The sequence below is a fragment of the Theobroma cacao genome, chromosome 3 (assembly GCF_000208745.1).
Source record: "Theobroma cacao cultivar B97-61/B2 chromosome 3, Criollo_cocoa_genome_V2, whole genome shotgun sequence".
NCBI classification, from domain to species: Eukaryota; Viridiplantae; Streptophyta; class Magnoliopsida; order Malvales; family Malvaceae; genus Theobroma; species Theobroma cacao.
Window position 1 is genome coordinate 32,251,285 of NC_030852.1, and position 21,698 is coordinate 32,272,982.

At 34.7% G+C, this 21,698-nt stretch overlaps 5 protein-coding genes across 11 annotated transcripts; 4 read left to right on the top strand and 1 right to left on the bottom strand.

Moving 5' to 3' along the window:
- On the bottom strand, positions 275–1,183 carry LOC18606195 (increased DNA methylation 1). The gene is made up of 3 exons (XM_018117132.1): positions 972–1,183; positions 769–868; positions 275–624 (listed from the first exon to the last, which is right to left on the bottom strand). Exons 1-3 carry the CDS (start codon positions 1,181–1,183, stop codon positions 376–378), a joined length of 561 nt encoding a protein of 186 aa, XP_017972621.1. The 3' UTR covers positions 275–375.
- LOC108661389 lies at positions 7,301–10,238 on the top strand. Of its 3 annotated transcripts, none has more exons than XM_018117801.1 (7): positions 7,301–7,402; positions 7,631–7,661; positions 7,762–7,976; positions 8,149–8,185; positions 8,348–8,626; positions 8,824–9,107; positions 9,393–10,238. In XM_018117801.1, the coding sequence occupies exons 1-7, from the start codon at positions 7,310–7,312 to the stop codon at positions 10,086–10,088; spliced, it is 1,635 nt and encodes a 544-aa protein (XP_017973290.1). In that variant the 5' UTR covers positions 7,301–7,309; the 3' UTR covers positions 10,089–10,238. The 3 variants fall into 3 exon arrangements, with proteins under 3 accessions (XP_017973290.1, XP_017973291.1, XP_017973292.1); XM_018117802.1 differs by having other exon boundaries at positions 8,155–8,185; XM_018117803.1 differs by lacking the exons at positions 7,762–7,976; positions 8,149–8,185.
- On the top strand, positions 10,533–14,112 carry LOC18606196 (probable enoyl-CoA hydratase 2, mitochondrial). Of its 2 annotated transcripts, XM_018117806.1 has the most exons (9): positions 10,533–10,842; positions 10,932–11,101; positions 11,316–11,390; positions 11,813–11,903; positions 12,031–12,082; positions 12,199–12,302; positions 12,387–12,463; positions 12,860–13,075; positions 13,781–14,112. In XM_018117806.1, exons 1-8 carry the CDS (start codon positions 10,653–10,655, stop codon positions 13,034–13,036), a joined length of 936 nt encoding a protein of 311 aa, XP_017973295.1. In that variant the 5' UTR covers positions 10,533–10,652; the 3' UTR covers positions 13,037–13,075; positions 13,781–14,112. The 2 variants fall into 2 exon arrangements, with proteins under 2 accessions (XP_017973295.1, XP_017973296.1); XM_018117807.1 differs by lacking the exon at positions 13,781–14,112 and having other exon boundaries at positions 12,860–13,199.
- Positions 14,102–15,714, top strand: LOC18606197 (AP2/ERF and B3 domain-containing transcription factor At1g51120). Of its 3 annotated transcripts, none has more exons than XM_018117804.1 (2): positions 14,102–14,191; positions 14,531–15,714. In XM_018117804.1, exon 2 carries the CDS (start codon positions 14,615–14,617, stop codon positions 15,554–15,556), a length of 942 nt encoding a protein of 313 aa, XP_017973293.1. In that variant the 5' UTR covers positions 14,102–14,191; positions 14,531–14,614; the 3' UTR covers positions 15,557–15,714. The 3 variants fall into 3 exon arrangements, with proteins under 3 accessions (XP_017973293.1, XP_017973294.1, XP_007039728.2); XM_018117805.1 differs by having other exon boundaries at positions 14,110–14,191; positions 14,659–15,714; XM_007039666.2 differs by lacking the exon at positions 14,102–14,191 and adding an exon at positions 14,281–14,486 and having other exon boundaries at positions 14,659–15,714.
- LOC18606198 (ubiquitin carboxyl-terminal hydrolase 3) lies at positions 16,487–19,970 on the top strand. 2 transcript variants are annotated; one of them, XM_007039668.2, is made up of 10 exons: positions 16,487–16,674; positions 16,921–17,052; positions 17,184–17,222; positions 17,726–17,831; positions 18,059–18,117; positions 18,222–18,296; positions 18,516–18,564; positions 18,725–18,801; positions 19,346–19,448; positions 19,598–19,970. In XM_007039668.2, exons 1-9 carry the CDS (start codon positions 16,600–16,602, stop codon positions 19,442–19,444), a joined length of 711 nt encoding a protein of 236 aa, XP_007039730.1. In that variant the 5' UTR covers positions 16,487–16,599; the 3' UTR covers positions 19,445–19,448; positions 19,598–19,970. The 2 variants fall into 2 exon arrangements, with proteins under 2 accessions (XP_007039730.1, XP_017973297.1); XM_018117808.1 differs by having other exon boundaries at positions 16,488–16,674; positions 19,346–19,910.

A 21,698-nucleotide genomic window follows, 5' to 3' on the forward strand; every position in this document is an offset into this window, starting at 1 on the left:
CTTTAATGATAATCTTCTTATAATTTTCAAAAAAAAAAAAAAGATATTCTTTCTCAGGAGAAGTGAAATCTTGCTTCTCCAGGGTTGTAACATTCAATGAATACTGGGGCTTGGGTTCATAAAAGAAAGAACCGAAAGGATTAAAATTGGTTTCACTTTTCTGAGAAAGAGAGAGAAAAACCAACATATATATATATATATCATATTGACTAGGCAAACAATCCATTCATAAAATATTTATTAGAAATCCAGAAAGCGATAAAGGGGAAAAGGTCTGCAAGCCCGCAACTAGTATAAACAACAACCCCATGTGTACAGCACGACTAGAAACTGCGTTGAAACAAGCACTGTGATTCTGATTGCTGAAGATAACTTTTAAATGGCATTCAATGAACCTTCATTGGTTTCGGAAGGAGAAGGACCACCGTTCAAGTCAGGAAGCGTCGACAACGTCTTCTGGAGTCTCACGACTGAACTTGGGAACGTCACCGTATTGTACTGGCTGAGCTCCATTTTCAAGCGGTCCTCCTCGATGTGGGAGAAAAGATACTTTTCCATCCACATGCCAGCAAGTTGTTGGAGAGATGGAATCACCAGCTTCTCAACTTTTAGATCGCAAAGAGCCTGAAGATCAAGTGTATCCAGCAGCATTACGACGTGTTTCAAGCAGCATATACAGATATATGACTATTAGTTAGCATATCATACTCAAGCACTGACGGGATGGAAATGGAAATCGTTCAATTTCGCAAAATAATCTATGCTTACAGATTCAACGCAATTTTCCAGGGTGCGAGCCATCCCTCGACGCCTGAATTCTGTACGGGTTCCGATGAAGGGCATCTCAGCCAACCTTTTTCCATGCACCCTGGAAAGCATTGAGTGAAGTTAACTGGAATGGCATGTTAAAGGAACGTGTGCAAACGCTATCAGACACATATAGATTTTATTGGATGAGAATTGAGAAATACCTTACGCTTGCAGCACATATGATTTCGTCATTCTTTTCCAGGACAGCAGTATAAAAGCCACTAAAATTAAGACGCGTCAAGTTGGACCTGAAAGCCATTGCATAATTCAATGGGAGGGTCAGAACTTCTTCAAAGAGTTTCTGAAAGAGATTGAAAGTAAAGGCTTCGAACTGATCATTACCCAATATTGTAGACAATGCTTTGCACAACATTGGCTCCTGAATGGCGGTCTATGGATGACACGAAACATTCGTTCATGACCATCCAGGCAACAGCAATCTTGGAGTTGACCACTACCCTGTTGTAATCAACACCTGCATGGGCAGTGAATATCGGCTCTGTCCGTTGGAGTAGAGTCCAAGAAAGGCCACCGACAAGATCATTTCTAACTCCAAGCATACTCTGTAACCCTTCATATATCTTTTGTAAACTTCAAAGTCAGTTGCTTTTTCCGATATCAAGGCTTCCAAAAATGATGGAGAAACATCTTTAGCTTTTAAATTGAGGACAATACCTGCTTGCAACTGTCTCCACAGAACAGGGAGGTCGGAGAATTCAGGTCCAGCTTTTCTCCTCCACACTTGCAATGATCTGTAAATTGGTTTTCTCAAGTTATGAAGCAGGAATAGCTGTAGAGTTGTGTGACTTAACAGGAAATCATGTAAAACAGGGAGCAGATTGAATTTCCTTCATAGCATTGGGTTAAAAAGTGCTACATACATTGTTTTTCGCAATGGGTACACTTCTTTAAAGTGCCATCCCCGCCGGCACAGTATTTGCAGACACAATATGGACACAGCCATTCATCTCCGGAAATGTTGTTCTGTCCCAATTCCAAAAACATACAATTAATTACTAGAATATAATGAAATACCATATAAATCAAATCCTTCTTACCCCCAGGAAAATGCAGCTCGAATGACACGTTGAAGGACATCTTTCACAGCAAACCAAGTTCCCTCCATCAGCACAAACCATACAGGCATCATCACTTTTATCAGTAGCTTCAGGTGCAGGCTGTACGTTGTTGTATGCACGATTTCCTTCTTCCATCCTATCTAGCCATGCTTCTATTTGGCATTCCAACAAGGAAATCCGTGACGATGCCAACAATATATGCTGGTAGGGCTTTTTGGTGTCACGTCCGGCATGGATCTCAAAGTCTCCTACTGTAATCACACGAGAACAACAGTCACATACAACGCCCTCCGCTCTGATTTTGCCTTCTGCCAATATACGTCCAGAATCCTCATCAACGTACCAGACTTTTTCATGTTGTCCAACTATACCCAAGCTTATCAACCAAGCCAATACAGTTCTCTTATATATACATTCTACAGGCGACTGCGAGATATCCTTTCTTTTCCTCCTCGTACTTCTCTCCTCTATGTTGCCTGGCCTGTCTTCTGCCCCATTAGCCTTTGCCTTTGGGGGCCGCCCTGGCCGCCTTTTCTGCGCGGTCGCAGCATTCTTGCTGGAACTTGCAAGCGCAGTATCTCCTATTCGGATACCACCACCCCTCTGTGTTGCACCAGATGGTCTGCCATTGTTCCTTGCAGGCATAGGCTTCCCATAGTCAGGGTCAGAATGAGTAGAATCATTGCTTTCATTATCCGAACCGCTTGTCGATCCCAAATTAGCAATCTTTTTATTCAGGACTCTCCTCTTCCTCAAGTTATAACTCATTGATCTTTCCAAATCCATGAAATTGCTCCGATAACTTGTTTCTGTACCTGAAACTGAAATGAAGGCAACTTGGCTGCAAATAGCAACCATGAGAACAATTGCAACTAAAGTACCAAATTCAAGTTTGTCCCATTGTTATTTGTTTCCATTTCTAAATTTATTTCCGGAATTAATTTTTCTTCTTCACTTAGATGTGATAAATTTATAGCACTCATGAAACAAATCTCAAATATATTTGTAAATACATAAAACACAGCATGCTTTTTCACTTTGTAATTTGCAATCTAGTGCTGTATTAACTGCTTCTCGACTATTAAGCCCGGCCCATTTTATAACCAGCCTTATCTTATATTGAATGATCATACTTTTAAATCAATAGAAAATTTTACAATCAATTTAATTTTCACTCTACCAGAAAACATAAAATTTTGAAATATTTTAAATCTTTTTTTACCCTATGTTTGTAGATTAATATTTAATTAAAAACAACTTAAGATCCAAAAGTACCTTTGACTCCTAAATGGTAAGTCCATGTAGATATGATAACAACTAATCCGATGGGAAGTTATAAAAAAAAAAATTAAATATTGATTGATTAAAACTGATTAGAGAGAACAAGAAAAAAACAGTTGATGCTACAGGTTTAAATAGAGAAGTTCAAGATTGGAAAATAGCAAAATATCAAAAATATATATAGAATATAAACATAAAACTTTTGTCTAAAATGGCATTACTACCAAAATATAAGCACTTTTTTCCTTTTAATTTTTTTTTGGGGGGGGGGGGCTTGGAACACCAACCATGACTAGATCTATTCAATTTTGGAGATACACATTTAGATCCTTAAGCTTTATTCATAAAGACCATAAACCCTTCAACATGGTGAGTTAAACAAGTCATAATAAATTTCATTTTAATTGCAAAAGCAAAAGAGCATTACCTACAATTTCTTTGAAAATAATCCTTGCTTTTGAATATGCACACGATTCTCTTTAAACGTCTGTGTCCGGCGATTAAGATAAACGATCGGCAACTTCCTTGAACAGCTTGAGGCGCGACAGAAATTTGTTAGCAACAAATATATTTGAAAACGGATATCGATTATATTTGACAAAAATGATAAAATTGTGTACATTCAAAAAACGTTTTATCTAATCGAAAAAAAAATGATTTAGGGTTTAGAAAGGTTACCACGGATCAACCGAAACTATGAAGCTGCTTAGGCTAACATGAGGGAGTCGTGCCACACTGCATGCAACTATATCTCGCGCAGTGTTTCACTCTGTGAAATGGCCGAGAGAAATTTCAAAGTAATCTTTATTTTGATAATTTTCTGAAGACGATTCACCGGTTTTATAGAAAATATCGCCCACTGCAGATAAGTATAAATTATTAGAAAAAGAGCCAAAAAAAAGACATTCTGGCTATAGGCTGTATACATTTAAGATTTTTTTCTTTATTTGGACTACAATTGGGAAAATTCTACTAATATGGAAGTGAATTCAATTTGTTTGGCTTTTCTTCCAATTATATATGAACTATTCTGTTTTTAATTTATTTTATATTTGAAATATGGTATTAGACAGTTGGAATCTATTTTATTTTCCAACTATAGAATTATCATTAAATTTGTTGCTATAAGAAACTTCCCATGTATGGAAAAGTTAGAATTTTTCAGTAGATTTTTCATTGTAGTTGGTAGTGGGGTTTGGTGAAAACCATCTTTTGGCACTTTGAAATTGCTTTGACGAATTTTTTTTACTCTTTTTTAAATAATACATTTTAATTCTTTATTTTCAATAGAGAAAACATCAGAACGTTTAAGGTTGAAAATGGAAATTATATGTGATTTTGCATTATAAAAAGTCTATGAGATGGCAAACCTTGATTTGCCTTGGCTAATATGCTTGAAACATTGATCATGTCAACCAAAAGTTATGGAAAAGTTCATAATCAAAAGTGAAGTAGATTATCTAAACCTAAACCCGATTATTATCCCCATGCAAATGAAATGAAGTACAAATTTACCAAAATTTCAAACATTTGCCCTACCAATTTAAATTGATTTGAAACGTGAATAAGTCAAATTCAACCTACATAGACCTAAAATGTTGTAGAATCCTAAATTGACCTAAAAAGTCAACTTCAAATGTCCTAAGTTTGAAAAAAAAAATGACATAAGACCTAAAGAAAGCCTTTGAATTGTTTAAGATAATTTAAATGAATTCTTATTCTTTTATTATATTAAATCAAATTTTTATATTTTTCTTTTAAATCAATAAGCTCTTATAACTAATAGTTAATTAATTCTTAGTAGTCAAAATGTCATTTATCATTCTATATCACATAACGTTAACATAATATAATTACATATTATAATTGATGATGATATAATACACTGATTTTGTATAATTATATGATCATGTAACTTTTTTATCATCCACATCCACACCATGTCAGCATTGGGTATAAAATATTAAAGTATTATTTTAACAAATGACAATCAGTCAATCATAAGTTATAAAGATTTATTTCATCAAAAATAAAAATATATAAGCTTGATTGAATGCAATAAAAGAACAAAAATTTATTTAAAATTTTTTAAATTGCTCATTTTTTTCAAATATTATGTTTTATATTTTTATAATTTATTTTTTTCAAATGGTATATATGATGTATGCCATAGATCATGTGTCATTTTCCCATTGACATGCTTTTGTATAAATATAGTCATGTAATCAATCCAGATAATTAGTGTTTGGTAACGGCAATATTCTTATTGTTTCAAATTCTTATAAAGAAGTGAAAATTAGAACAATTAAGCAACATTGTTCTTTTGTAAAGAAAAAAAAAAACCCAACATTTGGTTATGATATTTACTTCTTATATCTTTTGGAAGTATAATAAAATATCAATAAATTAATACTCAATAAATAAATTATTTTTTATTAAATAATATTTTTTTATCAATTTCGACTTGAGACAATCATTTACTAAATTTATAAGATAATACATTTTAAAAAAACGCATAAGTCTCGTTTGATATATAAATTAATAATCTCCTTATACATCAAAATTATATATATACTTGACTCGATTGGGAGACCTATGTAAAATATGACTATAATATTACTTGTTTATTTCTGAAATTAATGTCTCATTGTACCTCATCTATAACTTTTCTTAATACATTAAAAAACTCTGGTGTAGTGTTCTCGTATTATAAGAGAAAATTGATATTGTCTGATAAATGCTCTGACAACCTCTTGATTATATTTGATATTGTTGCTTAGCTCACTTGCAAGTTATATTTTTTTGATATCTACTATTGCAATTGCTTTTTGGTACAATTTGGATTTTTTTTGTTGTATTCATAAAATACTTTATGCATTTTATTCGTCATTATTGATGTATTTACAATTTTGAGATAAGAAACTATTGTGTTTAGTTTACCGTTTATGATATTGTATTTTTTTGGTAAATATTTTGCTTAACTTAATATTCATGAGTGTATCAATTAAGTATACATCCAATGTAATTTTAGTTTGTTGTAAAAATGGATAGATTTACGATTTTTATTTAATAAGACTAATTACATTCATAAATTTATTTTTGTTAAACAAATATATAGAATAATGATAATTCATAATTAGGTAATATTTGTATAATTACAATATAGAATACATGTATCAAATTCAATATTTTGAAAAAAAAAACAAATAAAAAATACCTTGATAAATTAATTTTTTATTAATTAATATATAAATTAACAAATTATTAATTTATCGATTAAATAATATATCGATTAATTAATAAATTCTTATAGTCTAAAGAGTATTAATTTATAGAAGTTTTACTGTAAAAGTAAAAATATTAGTGAGTATTTTATAATGGGTTACCTTGTATTACCCAACTTATTATCAGACCCAATTAAGTAAGATTAGTATACTTTATAACTGGGTTCGGATTGTGATATTATGTACTTACTACCTTAACTCGATTATAAATAATATTTTTATGTTAAAATTTAATTTTAAATATGTATTTTTCTTTATGAATTTCTTATAGGTAATTTAATATTTATTGAAATTCATTAGTTGTTTTAATTATGATTTTAAAATTTAATTTATTTTTATGAACTAATTATAATTTATTAAATTAATTTTTATTAATAATAAAAATTAATTTTAATTAAATATTTAATAGATAGTGTGTAAGATATTTGAATAAAGGTTTGAATTACAATTTAAAATTTTAATAAGAATTTTATGAAGTTCGAATTTCTTATTTAATAATAAGATTCGAATTAAAGTGTTTTGAAAATAACTATACGATACTCATTTACATCCTTACGTAAAAGATGAATCTTTATATTTTTTTAAACAAAAAATCTTTTAATTTTAAAAAATATAATACTACCTTTTAGAAATTTGTAAACTCAATAGTTGAAGAGATGTTAAATTTGATTACGAATTTCGCACGTTTTTTGGGTAAAATAGAAAGGGCATGTTTGGTTATCAGTCAAAATCTAATACATTTGAATAATGATACTGTGTTGAGTGGTTAGTTTAACGTCTACGGTATATTTATATGAGGCCCAAACCGCGACTTAAAAGACAAGGCGCCAAAGTAAAATCCCGGGAAATTTGAAAATGAAAGAAAAAAATCCTTTACTTATTGGGCTTTGCTTCTTTTCAAGAAAGAGAGAAGGAAAGAGAGTTTTAATGGAGGATTTTAAATGTGAGGTATGGATGAATTTTATTTTCAACCAATTTCCTAAATTTCCAATCGTAGCGAAGCCTATTTTCCGTTTCGTTCAAGAGAAAATGTAGGAAAAATAATTGGAATACTTGGTATTGTAGCAACAAGTTTCTCTCTTACTGGGTATCGTAAAATTCCAAAAGTTAAGTATTCTTTTTGGTGTGAAATCCATTTTTCTAACCCATTGCTTATTTATTTATTTCTTATCACAGATTTCGGGTTCGTCATGCTCCATTCCTTCTGGTTAGCATTTCTTATCTCAAAACTTCAATTTAGAATTTTTTTAAAGATTTAATTTCATTCGAGTTTGAGAAAATTTATTATTATTATTTTTTTAAATCAGAGCCTCCTGAGATAAGGAACTGGTATTCAAGTTACAAGTACGAGTCTTTTGTTTTGGATACATGCGAAAATTTCGGAGGAACATTTTCAGAAGAAAGGGAAAGCGACAAAGATGAATTGGTGATTGGAGAAATTAACAGAGAAAAAGAAGAGAACTTTGATGGGTCTGGAGAAATTAGAAAGGCTGATGAACATGGGAGCTTGAATTCTAATGAGGTATTTTCCATTTGTTGATTTTATATTTTAGGCATTCTGGGAATCTGGGGTTTTGTTGAATAGTATGTTTCTTTAGCTCTTTATTGTATAATTTGTTGAATAATTTTTGAGAATTTAAGGTAGTGTAGAGCTCGAAGTTTTTTAGATCTAACAAGTTTTTATTTTTTGCTAGGTTCAGGATACTTTGCACTCCCCCTCAATCCTTTCTGGTATGTGTCACTTTTCTTTTTCTGAGATTTTACTAGGTCTAAATTGTGTTTAGTGGTTGAAAACCTTTAGGGAAGGAAATTAAGACTAGGAGTTGGAAACAATGCTTAATTTAAGCATGTAAAGATGGAGTGAAATTTGTTTATGTTTTCATGTTCGTTCAGAGCCTCCTGATATCAGAAACTGGTATTCGAGCTATGTGTATGAATCTCCTTTGTTGGATACGAGTGATGGTTTTAGAAGTTATGTTTCTAGAGAAAGTGAATGTGAGAAAGATGAACTTGCCATTGGCGAAAGCATCAAAGATGAAGCAGCGAATTTGGGCCAAGAAACGAAAAGCAGTTGCAAACCAGATGCCTCTGAGAAAATATGCTCAACTAAATTGGTCAAATGCAGTAGTTCTTTAGTAGATAGGAAGAATGAGTCACACTCTCTCTTTTCGGGTTAGTATCACTTCTAAATTCTTAAATTTTCACCAAGAACTTTATAGTGGTTTAAATGGTTAGGAAATCTTGGGGGAAACAAAGAACATATGGAACATCAGTCTCTTTTTCTATTGTTTTTCAGTCATCAAATGAGGCATGTGAATATCTAATCCAAGTAAAGGAGTAGTAATGTTTGCCTGTGTTTCTTCTGTCAGGACCTCCGGATTTGGGATTTTGGTTCGCAGACTATGTGTATGAGTCTCCTGTCTTGGATACAAGTGATGAATTTAGAGATACCCTTTCTGAAGAAAGAGAACCTAATGAGGATGAATTTGCTGTTGAAGAGAGGAAGAGAGAGAAACAAGAGAAAGTCAACACAACAACAAAAACTAGACATAGAAATGAAGTGGGTGTTGTTAAGAAGATGTGCGCAAATGAGTTTAGGAAATGTAACAGCTCCCTAAGAAATGATGAGCAAGAAAATATGTCTATTAGTAAGGTACTCTTTCCATCTCCCTGTGTGTTTCCCTCTCTTTTCCCATTTTGATCACTTAAATTTTCTTAAATAATCATATCAATTTCTGTTCTGAGGCCTTAAGAAAGGAACAGGATTATGACCTCGATTCTCATCTTCTGTGTAGCTAAAAGTGGTTCTAAGACCCAATATTTGAGATTCTTGAGTATAGTTATTTACTATTCAGTGTTGGGGAATAGTCCTCTTTCTCAAGGATGCAGGAGTACATCTGTATATGGCTCTATTTATCTTGTCCAGTTGACATTACAGGATTTGCACTGCGCTGGAGGTAAGGAAAACCTTACTTGGAAGGGTGATTTGTGTTTTGAGAAGATCTTGGATCCAATCTTGGAAGTCAAACAAGTGCGAGGTAGCACCATCAATTCAAACAAAGGTGTTGAAAACTCAGGCTTTAATGGTGGAGATTTCCTATCAAAACTTGAGAAAGCTGATTCTCAATCGACAGATATCAGCAGAAGTGCAGGCAAAACTGATAGAAAATCTTCAAAGAAGTTGATTAATACGAGGGATAGCATAGAAAGGAGCCCAGAAACTAAAGTTGATCTTGCATCACATGATCAGAGTCAGGATTTCGATCAGGTCAGTGGAGGTTATTGGAGAAAACCAACCCATGGAAGCAATGACAAAGAAAATGAAGGAAAAGACATTGCAAAAAATGGTTTTATCACTACAAGCAAGAACAAGTTTACAAGAAGAAATGGTGAAAATTCTCTGGGCGGAAGGCGAGAGGTTGTGTTACAGTGTTCAAGAAACAAAAGTAGTAATATAACCGGCGGTCAAAGGGGTGCTGTCGTGAAAAGAAAGGTGTTGTCAGAAACAACCAATGTTCAACGCTGTGAGGCAATGGAGATCACTGGAAAATGGCGTTGTCCACAGAAAAGCAAGCCTCACCGTGGCCCTCCTTTGAAGCAGCTTCGGCTTGAGCAATGGATTCGCAGGGTGTGACCCTGTGAAAAAGGCAGAAATCTTCTCGTCGCATGCCATGGAAGATCCTCTGTCATCTACTTTGCAGCCTGAACTCCCCTATGTTCAGAAGCTCCAAATTACTTTGTACGGGCATATTCCTGATCAAACCAAAGGCATTCCAATTTCCAATGACAAGGTTTCCATTATTCTCTAGTCACTCTTTAAATGATTGAATTACGTGTACATAAAATTAAATAATCAGACTATTTATATACTTAAAATTCTTTTAGGAATTATATTTTTTGATCTTATTAATTCTTTTATTTTCTGCCAAAAAATATTATTTTATTATATATCAACTTAACAATACTAAAAATAAATAATACAATAATATTATTTTATCATCAATGTGTTGAGATGAAACGGTGCGTTTCACGGCCATGACCGTCTCATTGACTACGGAGAGTGAGGCCGAGGGAGCCGATTGACGAATCTCCCCCGGTCTCCCGCTGATAATTGAAAGAATAAAAATCAAAACACCGTTTCTCTGCCTCTCTCTGTAACTATTCAATTTCAACTCCTGCGCGAAAAAAGAAAAGAAAAATGGCAGTAGTAACCGCACTAACCAGATCGCTGGGGCAACACTGCCCGAAAAGATTGAAACCTTCCATCTTTCCTCACAAATTTCCTTCTAATAACTCTCAGTTACAATTCCAAACACTCAGAACTCTAATTTTGGAACCCTCTTTATCCGAATCTGTCAAGCTCCGTCGTCTCCCCGGCTCCGATTCCGGTATAATTTTTTACCTTTTAAGAAATTCTCCAATTTTAACCTTTTTTTCCTTCGTGTTTAAGATCTTAAAAGCCGAGTACGATGAGCAGGAATTGTTGAGGTTAATTTGGAAAGGCCTGGAGCCAGAAATGCAATTGGGAACGATATGTTGAGAGGCTTGCGCCACGCCTTCGAAGCTATCGATGGAGATTCCTCTGCTCATGTAGTTTTGATCTCTAGCTCAGTTCCCAATGTTTTCTGCGCTGGCGCTGATTTAAAGGTGTTCGCTTCCTTTTTTTTGGCTTCTGAAAGTTAAAAAGAACTAAATGTTTTAAAAAAGTGAAAATTTTTTACTTCATTTCAACTGATAGTGTGGTTACTAGAAGTAATGACGAGGAAATTTCCTGCTTGGAAATTATATTAAAGGGTTAAGCTTGCGTTAAGATATTGTGAGTTTCAGATCTTAATCTTGTAGTTTGCCCTTTGATTGGCAGGAACGAAAGAAAATGACTGCTTCTGAGGTTCATTCATATGTCAACTACTTGCGATCCACTTTCTCATTGATAGAGGTTAGTCCTTATTTTACATCAACATGTTGTATGGCGGTTGATTCTCTTGTTGTCACATGGATATTGAAATTTTGTGAGCATCATACATTGTAAGTAACACTTAAACTAACTACAAATATATACATTTTAAAACATTGAAATACACAAGTATATCTTGGGTGTTCTTGATGTGCTCTTAGAAACAAATTGTCTTGTTTACCAATATTGTTCTTCCTAAAGCAGGGTCTGGGGTTTAATCATTTAACATTGTTGCATAAAGTGTTGCTTGCAAGATTAACACATTTTACCATTAACTGGATAAATTCCCCGACATTTTCAAAAATGTTCTTCTTAACTAATGCTGTTATAGTTTTTGCATCATGCTTTGCAATGGCCTTTTTTTAGATTGGGTGCTTACATGGACTACTATTTATTTAGTTCAGGAACTTCAAATTCCTACCATTGCTGTTATCGAGGGTGCAGCGCTGGGTGGAGGACTTGAAATGGCTCTGTCGTGTGATCTTAGGATCTGTGGTAGTTTTATATTCGTAATCATTTCATAATTAGCTCTATTTGCTTCTAAACTGTTTTCTGTTACATGCTTTTTATAATTTTTTTCCTTATAATTGTTTTGAATGGTTTGTCCTCTAAAATTGCTTAGGGGAAAATGCAATGTTGGGCTTGCCTGAAACAGGACTTGCCATAATTCCTGGGTATATGCTTATCTTGTTTCAGTTTTCTACATTATATCTATTACTTGATCCAGTTTTTTTGTTCTTGTTTTTTAAAATCTGTAAAGGTGATAGCTCATTGGCCCTATGTTTAACAGTGCAGGTGGGACTCAAAGACTTCCTAGATTGGTTGGAAAATCAATAGCAAAGGAACTTATATTTACTGCTCGGAGAATTGGTGGCAGGGATGCAATGTCTATGGGTATGCATACCAACAAGCTGCTTTTTTTCCCCTTGTTTTCGACCTGTCCCGCCCAAATACTGAACAAGGTCTGTGGTATTGCAGGTCTTGTCAATTACTGTGTTCCTGCTGGTGAAGCTCATCCCAAAGGTTTAGAAATTGCTCGGGAAATAAATCAGAAGGTAAAATCTATGGATCCTCAAAAATTTTCTTGCTTGGAACTTCATGTGATACATTCTTCTCTAAGTTCATTCAAATTAACCATCCATGAATGTTAGTTAAGCTTAATCAGAAATGCAAGGGCTGCAACTATAATGTGTTATAGCATTGAAGATTTTATTGTTTTTATGCTGTTGCTAGATTGTTGATACTCTAATTTTGTTCCACTAATTGCCCTTGTTCTTATTTCAAAGAGTGAAGGAGCATCTCCTGATTCTTTGATTACCAACTATGTAGTGTGTTCATTGATAATGTTGACCTCATAACTTAATGTAACAAAGAAGTCATTTTATTGGGAAAAGAACTGTGTGTTACTTTATACAAATTCTTGAACATTCAAATGGACATATCCTTAACAGGGTCCAATAGCAATAAGGATGGCAAAGAGGGCTATCAATGAGGGGCTTGAGAGAGATATGACCTCGGCTTTGGATTTGGAAGAAGAGTGCTATGAACAGCTTTTAAATACAAAAGATCGCTTGGAAGGCTTAGCAGCATTTGCTGAGAAGCGGAAGCCAAGATATAATGGCGAATAAGAAAGACTCAGAATCTTACTTAATAACAGCTTCCAACAGGTTTATCACGGATGAAAGTTTTCATTTTGTTTTAAATTTGGGTCCTTTCAGAAATCTGTATGTTGGATGAACTCTTTATAGTAATTAAAATGACGAATAAATTACATAAACCTTGTGTCTTAAAGTCAATTCAATGGTGGTATGAATATTCGGTGTGATAAGCAGCCTCGATCATATAGGAAGCTGTTTCAGAGATCTAAATCCTTACTTTTCCAATCCCTAGTTTTTTTGTTTTTGGAAACATAGATGTAAGTAGAAAAAATCTCAGTCAAAAGCTTTAGAGTCCTAAAGAGGCATAAATTTTCTTATCCTGATTTGAGATTGGGCATCCTATTTCTGGAAACGTTTACTATTGAGGAACTCTGGAAAAGCAAGCTTAAAATAGTTCTGCAATCATCTCACTTGGACAAACCTAATTGCAACTACTTATTGATTCTTGTTTCAATAAAAAAAAGGATATTATCCACTTATTTACTTTAAAAATTTTGCAGAAAAAAGGTTTAAGATGACTATGAACTAGTATTTTCCTTGAGTGAGTTTACCGATTGTCTATTCCACATCTTCTGCTATGGCATCAAATGACTCAGTTTGTATCTGTATTAATTGTGCATACAGCCTGATTATAAACAGTACTACTAGTATTTTAAACAAGAAATTTAGTTTGGCGTAGTGTGCAATTGACTGGGATATTGATGAATGCTGCAGATGATCCTATAGAAGTCAATATGGCGATGTTTGAAGTCTGACAAATCCAAATAATGTGTTTTAACATTACTGGCAAGTAGATTAATGAAAACATGTTTGTTCCCAAATTAGAAGAGAGGAACATAATTTAAGAGCCTTTACTATCGACAACTCGTGTTGTTATGAAAGAAGGTAATCAGCATATGATGTTCCTGAATTTCCAGCTAATGTTTTGTCACATTATGCCAGGTAAGGTATATTTTGCTTTCATCATAAAGTTAGTTTACAAAATTGTCATGTTTGTAGTATAGCACCAACTTTGGCTTCAAGAATTAAAAGCTACAAGTCATCAAGTAGCAACTGTGTCCTTTGTTCTCTGGATGAGATTTTTGATAATGACACATGCACGAGCTGATTCAGGTGACATTTAGAGTAAGGATTCTAGTTACATGGATGGCTCCTTAATTTATTTTGTCAATACTGCAAAAGCCACGGACATTTCAGTGATAAGCTTGTGATAACTCTTCTGTGTAAAGATCATTTTAGAAATACAGTCTCAACTTTTTGTAAAACTGACTCTGACCAAATAGATGTTTTGTACTTTCCATTCTTGTTAATATCTGAAGTTCATTTTAAGGAAGGCAGTGATAGATACCATAACAAAATCACCTTTGATGAGTTTTCTTGTTTGCAGTTACCATAACTGACCTTTTTGCGTGTTGGACTTGTAAGTTTCTATTCTTATAAGTGATTTCTCCTTATAAATGACAGCTGCCTAAGGGTTTTTCACCATCAAGCCTTGTCTCTTAGTCTTTTCATTTCAAGGAGGGAGTCAGATCTGACTCAAGAAAAGGCATGGTAGGAAGTTCTAACTCAAACAAAATTATCCCATGTCGTAAGAACTCACAGTACAGAATGAGAAGCAGCTGCAGCAGTGGCAGGATGTCCTCCTCAAGATTCAGAGGGGTACTTGCACTTAATAATAGTAAATGGGGTGCTCGGATCTCCCTCAAGTACAGGGCATACTGGCTTGGGACATATCAAGTGGAAGAGGAGGCAGCTATTGCTTATGATAGAGCAGCCCTCAAGTTGCACAGAAGTGACTCTCCCCTTAACTTCCCCTGGAAGATTTACACAGCTCAGGAGAAATTATTCCAGAGTTCGTACTCAAATGAGGAGATCATGAGTATGATCAAGGACAAGACATATACATCTAACTTGACCAGTTTCCTTGCACGGGAATCTCTTGTAAGGAGAAGTATGTCTGGGTGCCTAATAAACGCTAAGGGAATCTCACATCAGTTGTTATTTCATAAGAAGCTGACACAGACAGATGTTGCTCAAATCAAAGGCTGTCACATCCCCAAGGAATATGCGTTGCAGTACTTGCCCCCACTTGGCAACAGCTCAGATGGAGGTCAAATGAGAAATGACTCGGTTGATCTAACTTTCTACGACAAATTTTACCGTCCTTGGACTTTCCGCTATTCATATTGGTGTAGCACCAAGACCTTCCTGTTTACGAAGGGCTGGAGACACTTTGTTGCAATGAATAACTTGAATATTGCAGACACTATCATGGTTTATGGATGTGCCTTTGTAGAGGAAGGACAGAGCAGAAACTTTTACATGATCGATATACATCGGAATGATGCAGCAAACTACATTGTTGGCAGGGATGCAGAGCAAGGAATTGGCACACAGCCCAACATTGTTGACAATGGTGCACATGTGGATGGAATCAGTGGAGTTGAGAGAAAAAATGGGGTTAAGCTTTTTGGAATCCAAATAGCTTAACCACAAAACACCATCCCTTGGCTAGTGCTGTTCTTTTCCCTCTCCTTTTTCTATGCTCTTTCATTGTTGGATTAATTACTTTTCTTGTGCTTGAATATCATTTGCAGACTATCGTGTGGGAAATTATCGTTTGATGGGTTTGTTTTCTTTCTGAATTATATTTTTATGGTCGCATGTTGGTTAGCTTTGTGAACAGGAAGAAGCACAGTTCAGTGAGGGCATGTCAGTATTTGTTTTAATTTAATGTTTTGTTAGCATAATTCTTAAAACAATCTTGAATTATTCAAAAAAATTTAAATAAATTTTATGTTTTTATTGTGTTTAATTAAATTTTTGTATTTTTATTTTGAATCAAATAAATTTGATTAATTCTTACATATCACGTGATGTTAATATAATATATTAATTTGTTATAATTAAGTAATGATATGACATGTTAATATGATACGACAATATGATTATGTAATAATTTTATTTTTATAATAAAAAGTTAATGTCACATTAATATTATATGAATATTAAAATGATAAAAGTTATTTTGACTGACGATAATACTAATTGTTAATTATAAAAGTTTATTTGATTAAAAATAATAAAAAAATAATTTATTTTGTCTAAGCAGTGAGTCATGAAACTGCAGATGTCAAGGAATGTGAGTAATATGTACCAAAAAAAAAAGGGTAATGAGAGTAATTAAAACAGTCATGCGCACAATCGAATGACGGTAAAGAGGGTGGGCCTTTTCTTTTAACTATTTGGACTTGGACTATATGGGCCGATCAAGTTTATATTTGAGTCCTCAACCTGGGGTAAAAAATGGGTTTTGACTATTTGCTCTTGGTTTTCACTGCGGTGGCGTAGCAGTTTCACAGTGGGGTTAAAAACGATTCATTGATCAGATTTAAAACCGAGCCAAAACCTATATATAAAGCAAGAGAGGAGAAGCGACCGACTCATTTTCCATTTTCACTCCGATCTCCAAATACGAAGCCCTATCATCAAAGTTATTAAAATCCTAACAAAAGCAAAAGCGAAAAAGCAAAATGGCAACGCCAGACGAAAGTCCTTCTGCTAAGAGATGGCTTCCTCTCGAAGCTAACCCCGATGTCATGAACCAGGTATTTTTTTTAATTTTTTTGATTTGCTTACCGAGAAAAGATCGGCAAAGAACAGAAAAATAGGAAAGAAAACGTTTTTCATCGATTTTCTTTTTTTTAAAAAAAAATTTCGGCAATCGAATAGAGATTTTGAGGTTTAGCTCTTTAAAGAGTTATATTAAATGTTGAAATAAATTGATGTTATGAGTCTGGAAATAATATTTTGTTTGAATCCCTTGAAAATAATATGATTGGTATATCTTGCAGTTTCTTTGGGGCCTGGGTCTTCCAGAGGATGAGGCAGAGTGCTGCGATGTTTACGGCTTGGAGGATGAACTCTTAGCTATGGTCCCACAGCCTGTTCTTGCTGTGCTTTTTCTTTTTCCAATAACTTCTCAGGTGCGTTCAACTCAAGACGTTATTTCTTTCCAGCACTAATAGTTGCCTAGTCGGGCCGTTTCTTGAAAATTAATTTCACTGATACGCATAATTAAAACAAGTTGTCTGTTTCTACGTTTGAATGTTTTCAGACTGAAGAAGAGAGATTGGAGCAGGAAAATGAGAAGAGGGTGAGCGCAATGCTCTTTTTTTTTTTTTTTTGAATCTAATATCTTATTCTAGACCTTTGTGATTTGCGTCAGACTGTTGTCAAGATTGATTAGAAATGTTTAGACCATAAATATAATTATAATTTAAATTGTGTAAACTTTTGTAGTTCGGCCTTATGATTACTTGATCTCTTCTTGGTGTAAGAGATCTCTCAAGTAGTATAAATATCCTCCTTGTCAAACATTTGTATATTTTGTGTGGGTAGCATTCGAAATGATGAATTACTTTGTGGATGAGACTGACTACTCTATTGGATAGTGGAGCTCATTGAATAACCAAGTAAATGGAATAGGAAAAAAGAAAAAAACTCTTATAAGAGTGCAAAGTTTAAGTTCAAAATTTCTGTTCCCCTTTTTAAGTTCCTAAAATTAAAAGAATAGATGCAGTAGTTTGTAGTGGTACCAATAAAATGATAACTTAGTATGATTTAATTAATTTTTTTTCCTTTTTGCTTGGGCTCTAGGATGCTAGCAACAAAGTTTATTTCATGAAACAAACCGTGGGAAATGCTTGTGGAACGATTGGGCTTCTTCATTCTGTTGGAAATATCACTTCAGAAATCAAGCTTCGTAAGTGGGGCCTAATTTTCATCATTTATTGACTAATGCTTATTTTCATATGCATGTTAAAGATGCTCACAGGGTGTATTTATTACCATATGATAATTTTTACGTGTGTCAGTTTAATTGTGACATGTTAGCTTGCATGCTGCCATTGGTTGGAATATTAGTTGTTGGGAGAATGATAATTAAGATATATACACATCCAATAATGATTGTTTCCTTGTTTTTTTCAGAAGAGGGATCATTTTTAGATAGGTTTTTCAAATCTACTGCAAGCATGGATGCATTGGAGGTTCTACTTCTCTCTCTCTCTCTCTCCCTCTCTCTTTGCATGTTTTTACCTGCATGTTTTTTGATTCCTCATTGCTGACTTCAAAGTGTTGTATGCTTCTACAGCGTGCAGCATTTATTGAGAAAGACAGAGAAATGGAAGTGGCTCACTCAGTTGCAGCTACAGCTGGTGAAACAGAGGTAAATCTCTTAAAAGGCTTTTTTTTTTCTACTTGGTTTTGTTAATGTATAATTAGAATATTTGGCAGGTAGGGTATGATACAGATCTGCACAATATGGCGTATCAAGGTTTTTTGGGGCAATATGTCATATCAAGTTTTTTTTTGGGCAATATGTATTATAATTTTTTTTTTGTCTAATCCCAATTCCCTTTTCCTGTTTTACTATTTTTCTTGACAGGCTTCTGACAATGTGGACACTCACTTTATCTGCTTCACTTGTGTTGATGGTACATGTTCTCTCTCTCTTTCTCTCTCATTGTGGAACATAAAGGAACAAAAATTATAGGAAGAGACAAGCTCTAATGCTTTGGTCACAGATGTTTTTTGAAATAAATGTAGTTGTTTTTGGTGCTTTGATCTTAATTGTTTTTCCTCTCATTAATGTAGGGGAACTTTATGAGCTTGATGGAAGGAAGTCAGGACCAATATCTCATGGTGCTTCCTCACCAAGTAGCTTATTGCAGGTTTGTGTTGGTAATTAAAACATTATCTATTTTTCTTTGTATGATTTTCCTTTTTACATATATGGCTGTCAAAAAGACATTTTACAAGAAATGTTTAGCTTTTAAGAAATGGAATTGGTTTGATGTTCATAGAGGGAAATGTTTTCTTTTTACGTTTTCGTTCTAGTAATTTGACTGTGATGCCCTGAGCAAGTTGAGAGTGGAAGAAGCTAGCTCATTTATATCTCTTTGGGGTTTGGAGACTTTCAAGTGGTAGAATAGGTTTTAGTTTGAATCATCAGCTTCAGCTTTCACAGTCCACCTCACACTTCCTCTGTGGATGTGCCTGTTTTTGTGTTTGTTTGTGCTAAACTGAGTTACTTAAACCGTGTTGGTATTAGATGATTGTTTCACCCTTGTGATTGGACTTTGCTGGCTCTCTGAGTCAAATGTGAATGCTCAGGATTCAACATTTTTCTGGCAACTTTCCTTTATTCTCAGTGATAAACATTTGCATTATATACTATTGATTCAGACTAATTTTTATGACTTTCTCTTACAACAGGATGCGGCCAAAGTCATACGGGGCATGATCCAGAAAAATCCCGAGTCACTCAACTTCAATGTTATTGCACTTTCTAAGAAAGTGGGGGGTGGATTTTAAGATGGCAAGTATTGTCATCAATTTCCTTCAAACTGATTCGATTTAAATGTTCAGTCACCTTGACATAGTCAAGCACTGCATGTCTCTCTATATACCTGTCATCATTTGCATGTGGGCAACTTAGCCTAAACAGATGGACCTTTTGCCGTGCAGCAAACAACCCTATTTGATGATTGGTTGGAGGAAAACCCTGCCTTCCAAGAAACTTGTTGTATGTGGTTGATGACTCGGTTTTGCTAGTTACAGTACGACTTGCTGACCGAAAAATTTTCATTTCGGTGTGTCTACTTGTCTTCATACTTGGTTGTGTGTGTGTTCAAATAAATTGTCCACGAGGATTTCAAGGGGATTGGGGGTGAGCGTGGGCTTGAAGGCCTTGGTTAGGGGTCTCCAGGGGATATTAGTCATTGAAACCCAATCTTGTGAGTGGAACGGTCTTTCCTATAAAACAGATTATTCATCTGGACTGTCAATGTTAATGTCGAAGGAGCAGAGCAACAATAAAAGGCAATAGCATTTCTTCAAAGGGTCATTATCAGAACAAGACCCCAGGTTATCATTCGAGGAAACTACTACTCTTTGATGGCGTGTGCCTAATTTTCATCTATTTATAGATTTATCAACACAAATACTATTTGTAAAAAAATATAAAGCGAACACTGGTGACAATCCTTGCAATCATGGGGGCAAAGGGACCTCAACAGAGCCCTCTAGCATTTGCATCACCATCTCGTCTTGGATGCACAAAGTGACCTATGGTACCCATTTGCAACGTCTGTCCTTGTCGGCCGTGGTTGCCTCATCGTCACCTGCCTCAACATCTACTCTTCCTTAGACATGGCAATCATAAGCCCAATCTGTTAGTATTTCTTCTGATGAATGCATCACCACGCTTTTTCTGCAGCAAATGATTTCTGATAACCTCACACCAAAACTGTAAACATCCACTTTTGCTGTGATAGGTACGTTCTTAAACCATTCCGGAGCCACATATCCTCTTGTTCCACTGATCATGGTACGAATTCCAGACTGAGAAATCCTTACGGTGAAATATTCATCTAGGAGTCTGTTACGAGGCTTAACATCACAGTGGATTATAGGTAGGTCACTCTTCATGTAAGTAGACAAGTCCTCTTGCAAAGTTCAAGGCAATCCAGGTCTGGGAAGTGCAAAGAGAGAACTCATAAACTAAAAGCCGATGAGTCCTTTTCTCACGGAAGCCAAACAATCCAACTAGATTCTTGTGACGGGTTTTCCCAGTTGCACTCACTTCAGTTCAAAATTCCATTTCCCTTTCTTGAGCCAACTTGCCCAATTATAAACAATTCCGAATGAATCCCAGCCATGTTCTTCCTTGAGCTGATACATTGCTTCTTCGAGTTCCTTGTGGGCACTCCTTCCTCCTTTTCTTCTGTGCCACATGAAGACCATATCACTAGCAAAACGACATGGACCAAATACAGAGCTTTCAAGAATTCCTCTTAAAAGAATTGATTCTTCTTTCTTTCTGTTAAAGTTTACCGTCCAATAACCTGGATTAGCTTCCTTCCGTACTTTGAAAGGTACCCTTCAGAAACCGGTGTTTCTTCCTCATCCATTCTCGAGTGGCAGTTCCTTTTTCCATCAGCTCATGCCATCGAAAATGGCAACAGCACAAGAGTAATCATGCAAGAGGCACTTTCCACACTCTTGTTTGATTATAAGGTGCCAATGTTTCATAGTCTCCAAGTGGCCAATCATCATCACGAAATCCCCTCATTTCATATAACTCTTCAGGATCTCTCAATCCACTAAATCTGTATTTTTGATCCACAAAGACATAACCGAGGGGACAGGGGACAGTCGCAGCTGGGCCACCGATTTTGAATTGAGCAGCAGCTGTTGAAGCCGCAAGCACCGCTTCTCAATGTTACAAAATGTAATGAAAGTGCATAATTTGCAGTGCGAATTATTAACATGTATCTGCTGTTGTGGGTCAATGGTCAAGGCACTCTTTTTTCAGTCTATATATATACAGGGACTTTGGCATGCGTCGAATAATTCAGAAGTTCAAACATATGAATATGTCTTCTTTCAAAAGATTAACGTTTAAAATATCATTAAAATTTGGTCTCCCTGCTCTAAAATTCTTACCTCCAAAACATGTTACAATCAGTGAGATCAAGTTATAATATGATAAAGCCTTTGAAGTTAGTAAAAAGTGGTAATCATTCCTTGTCAAGACAAGGTGAAGAAAGAAGCAAATGATAGATGG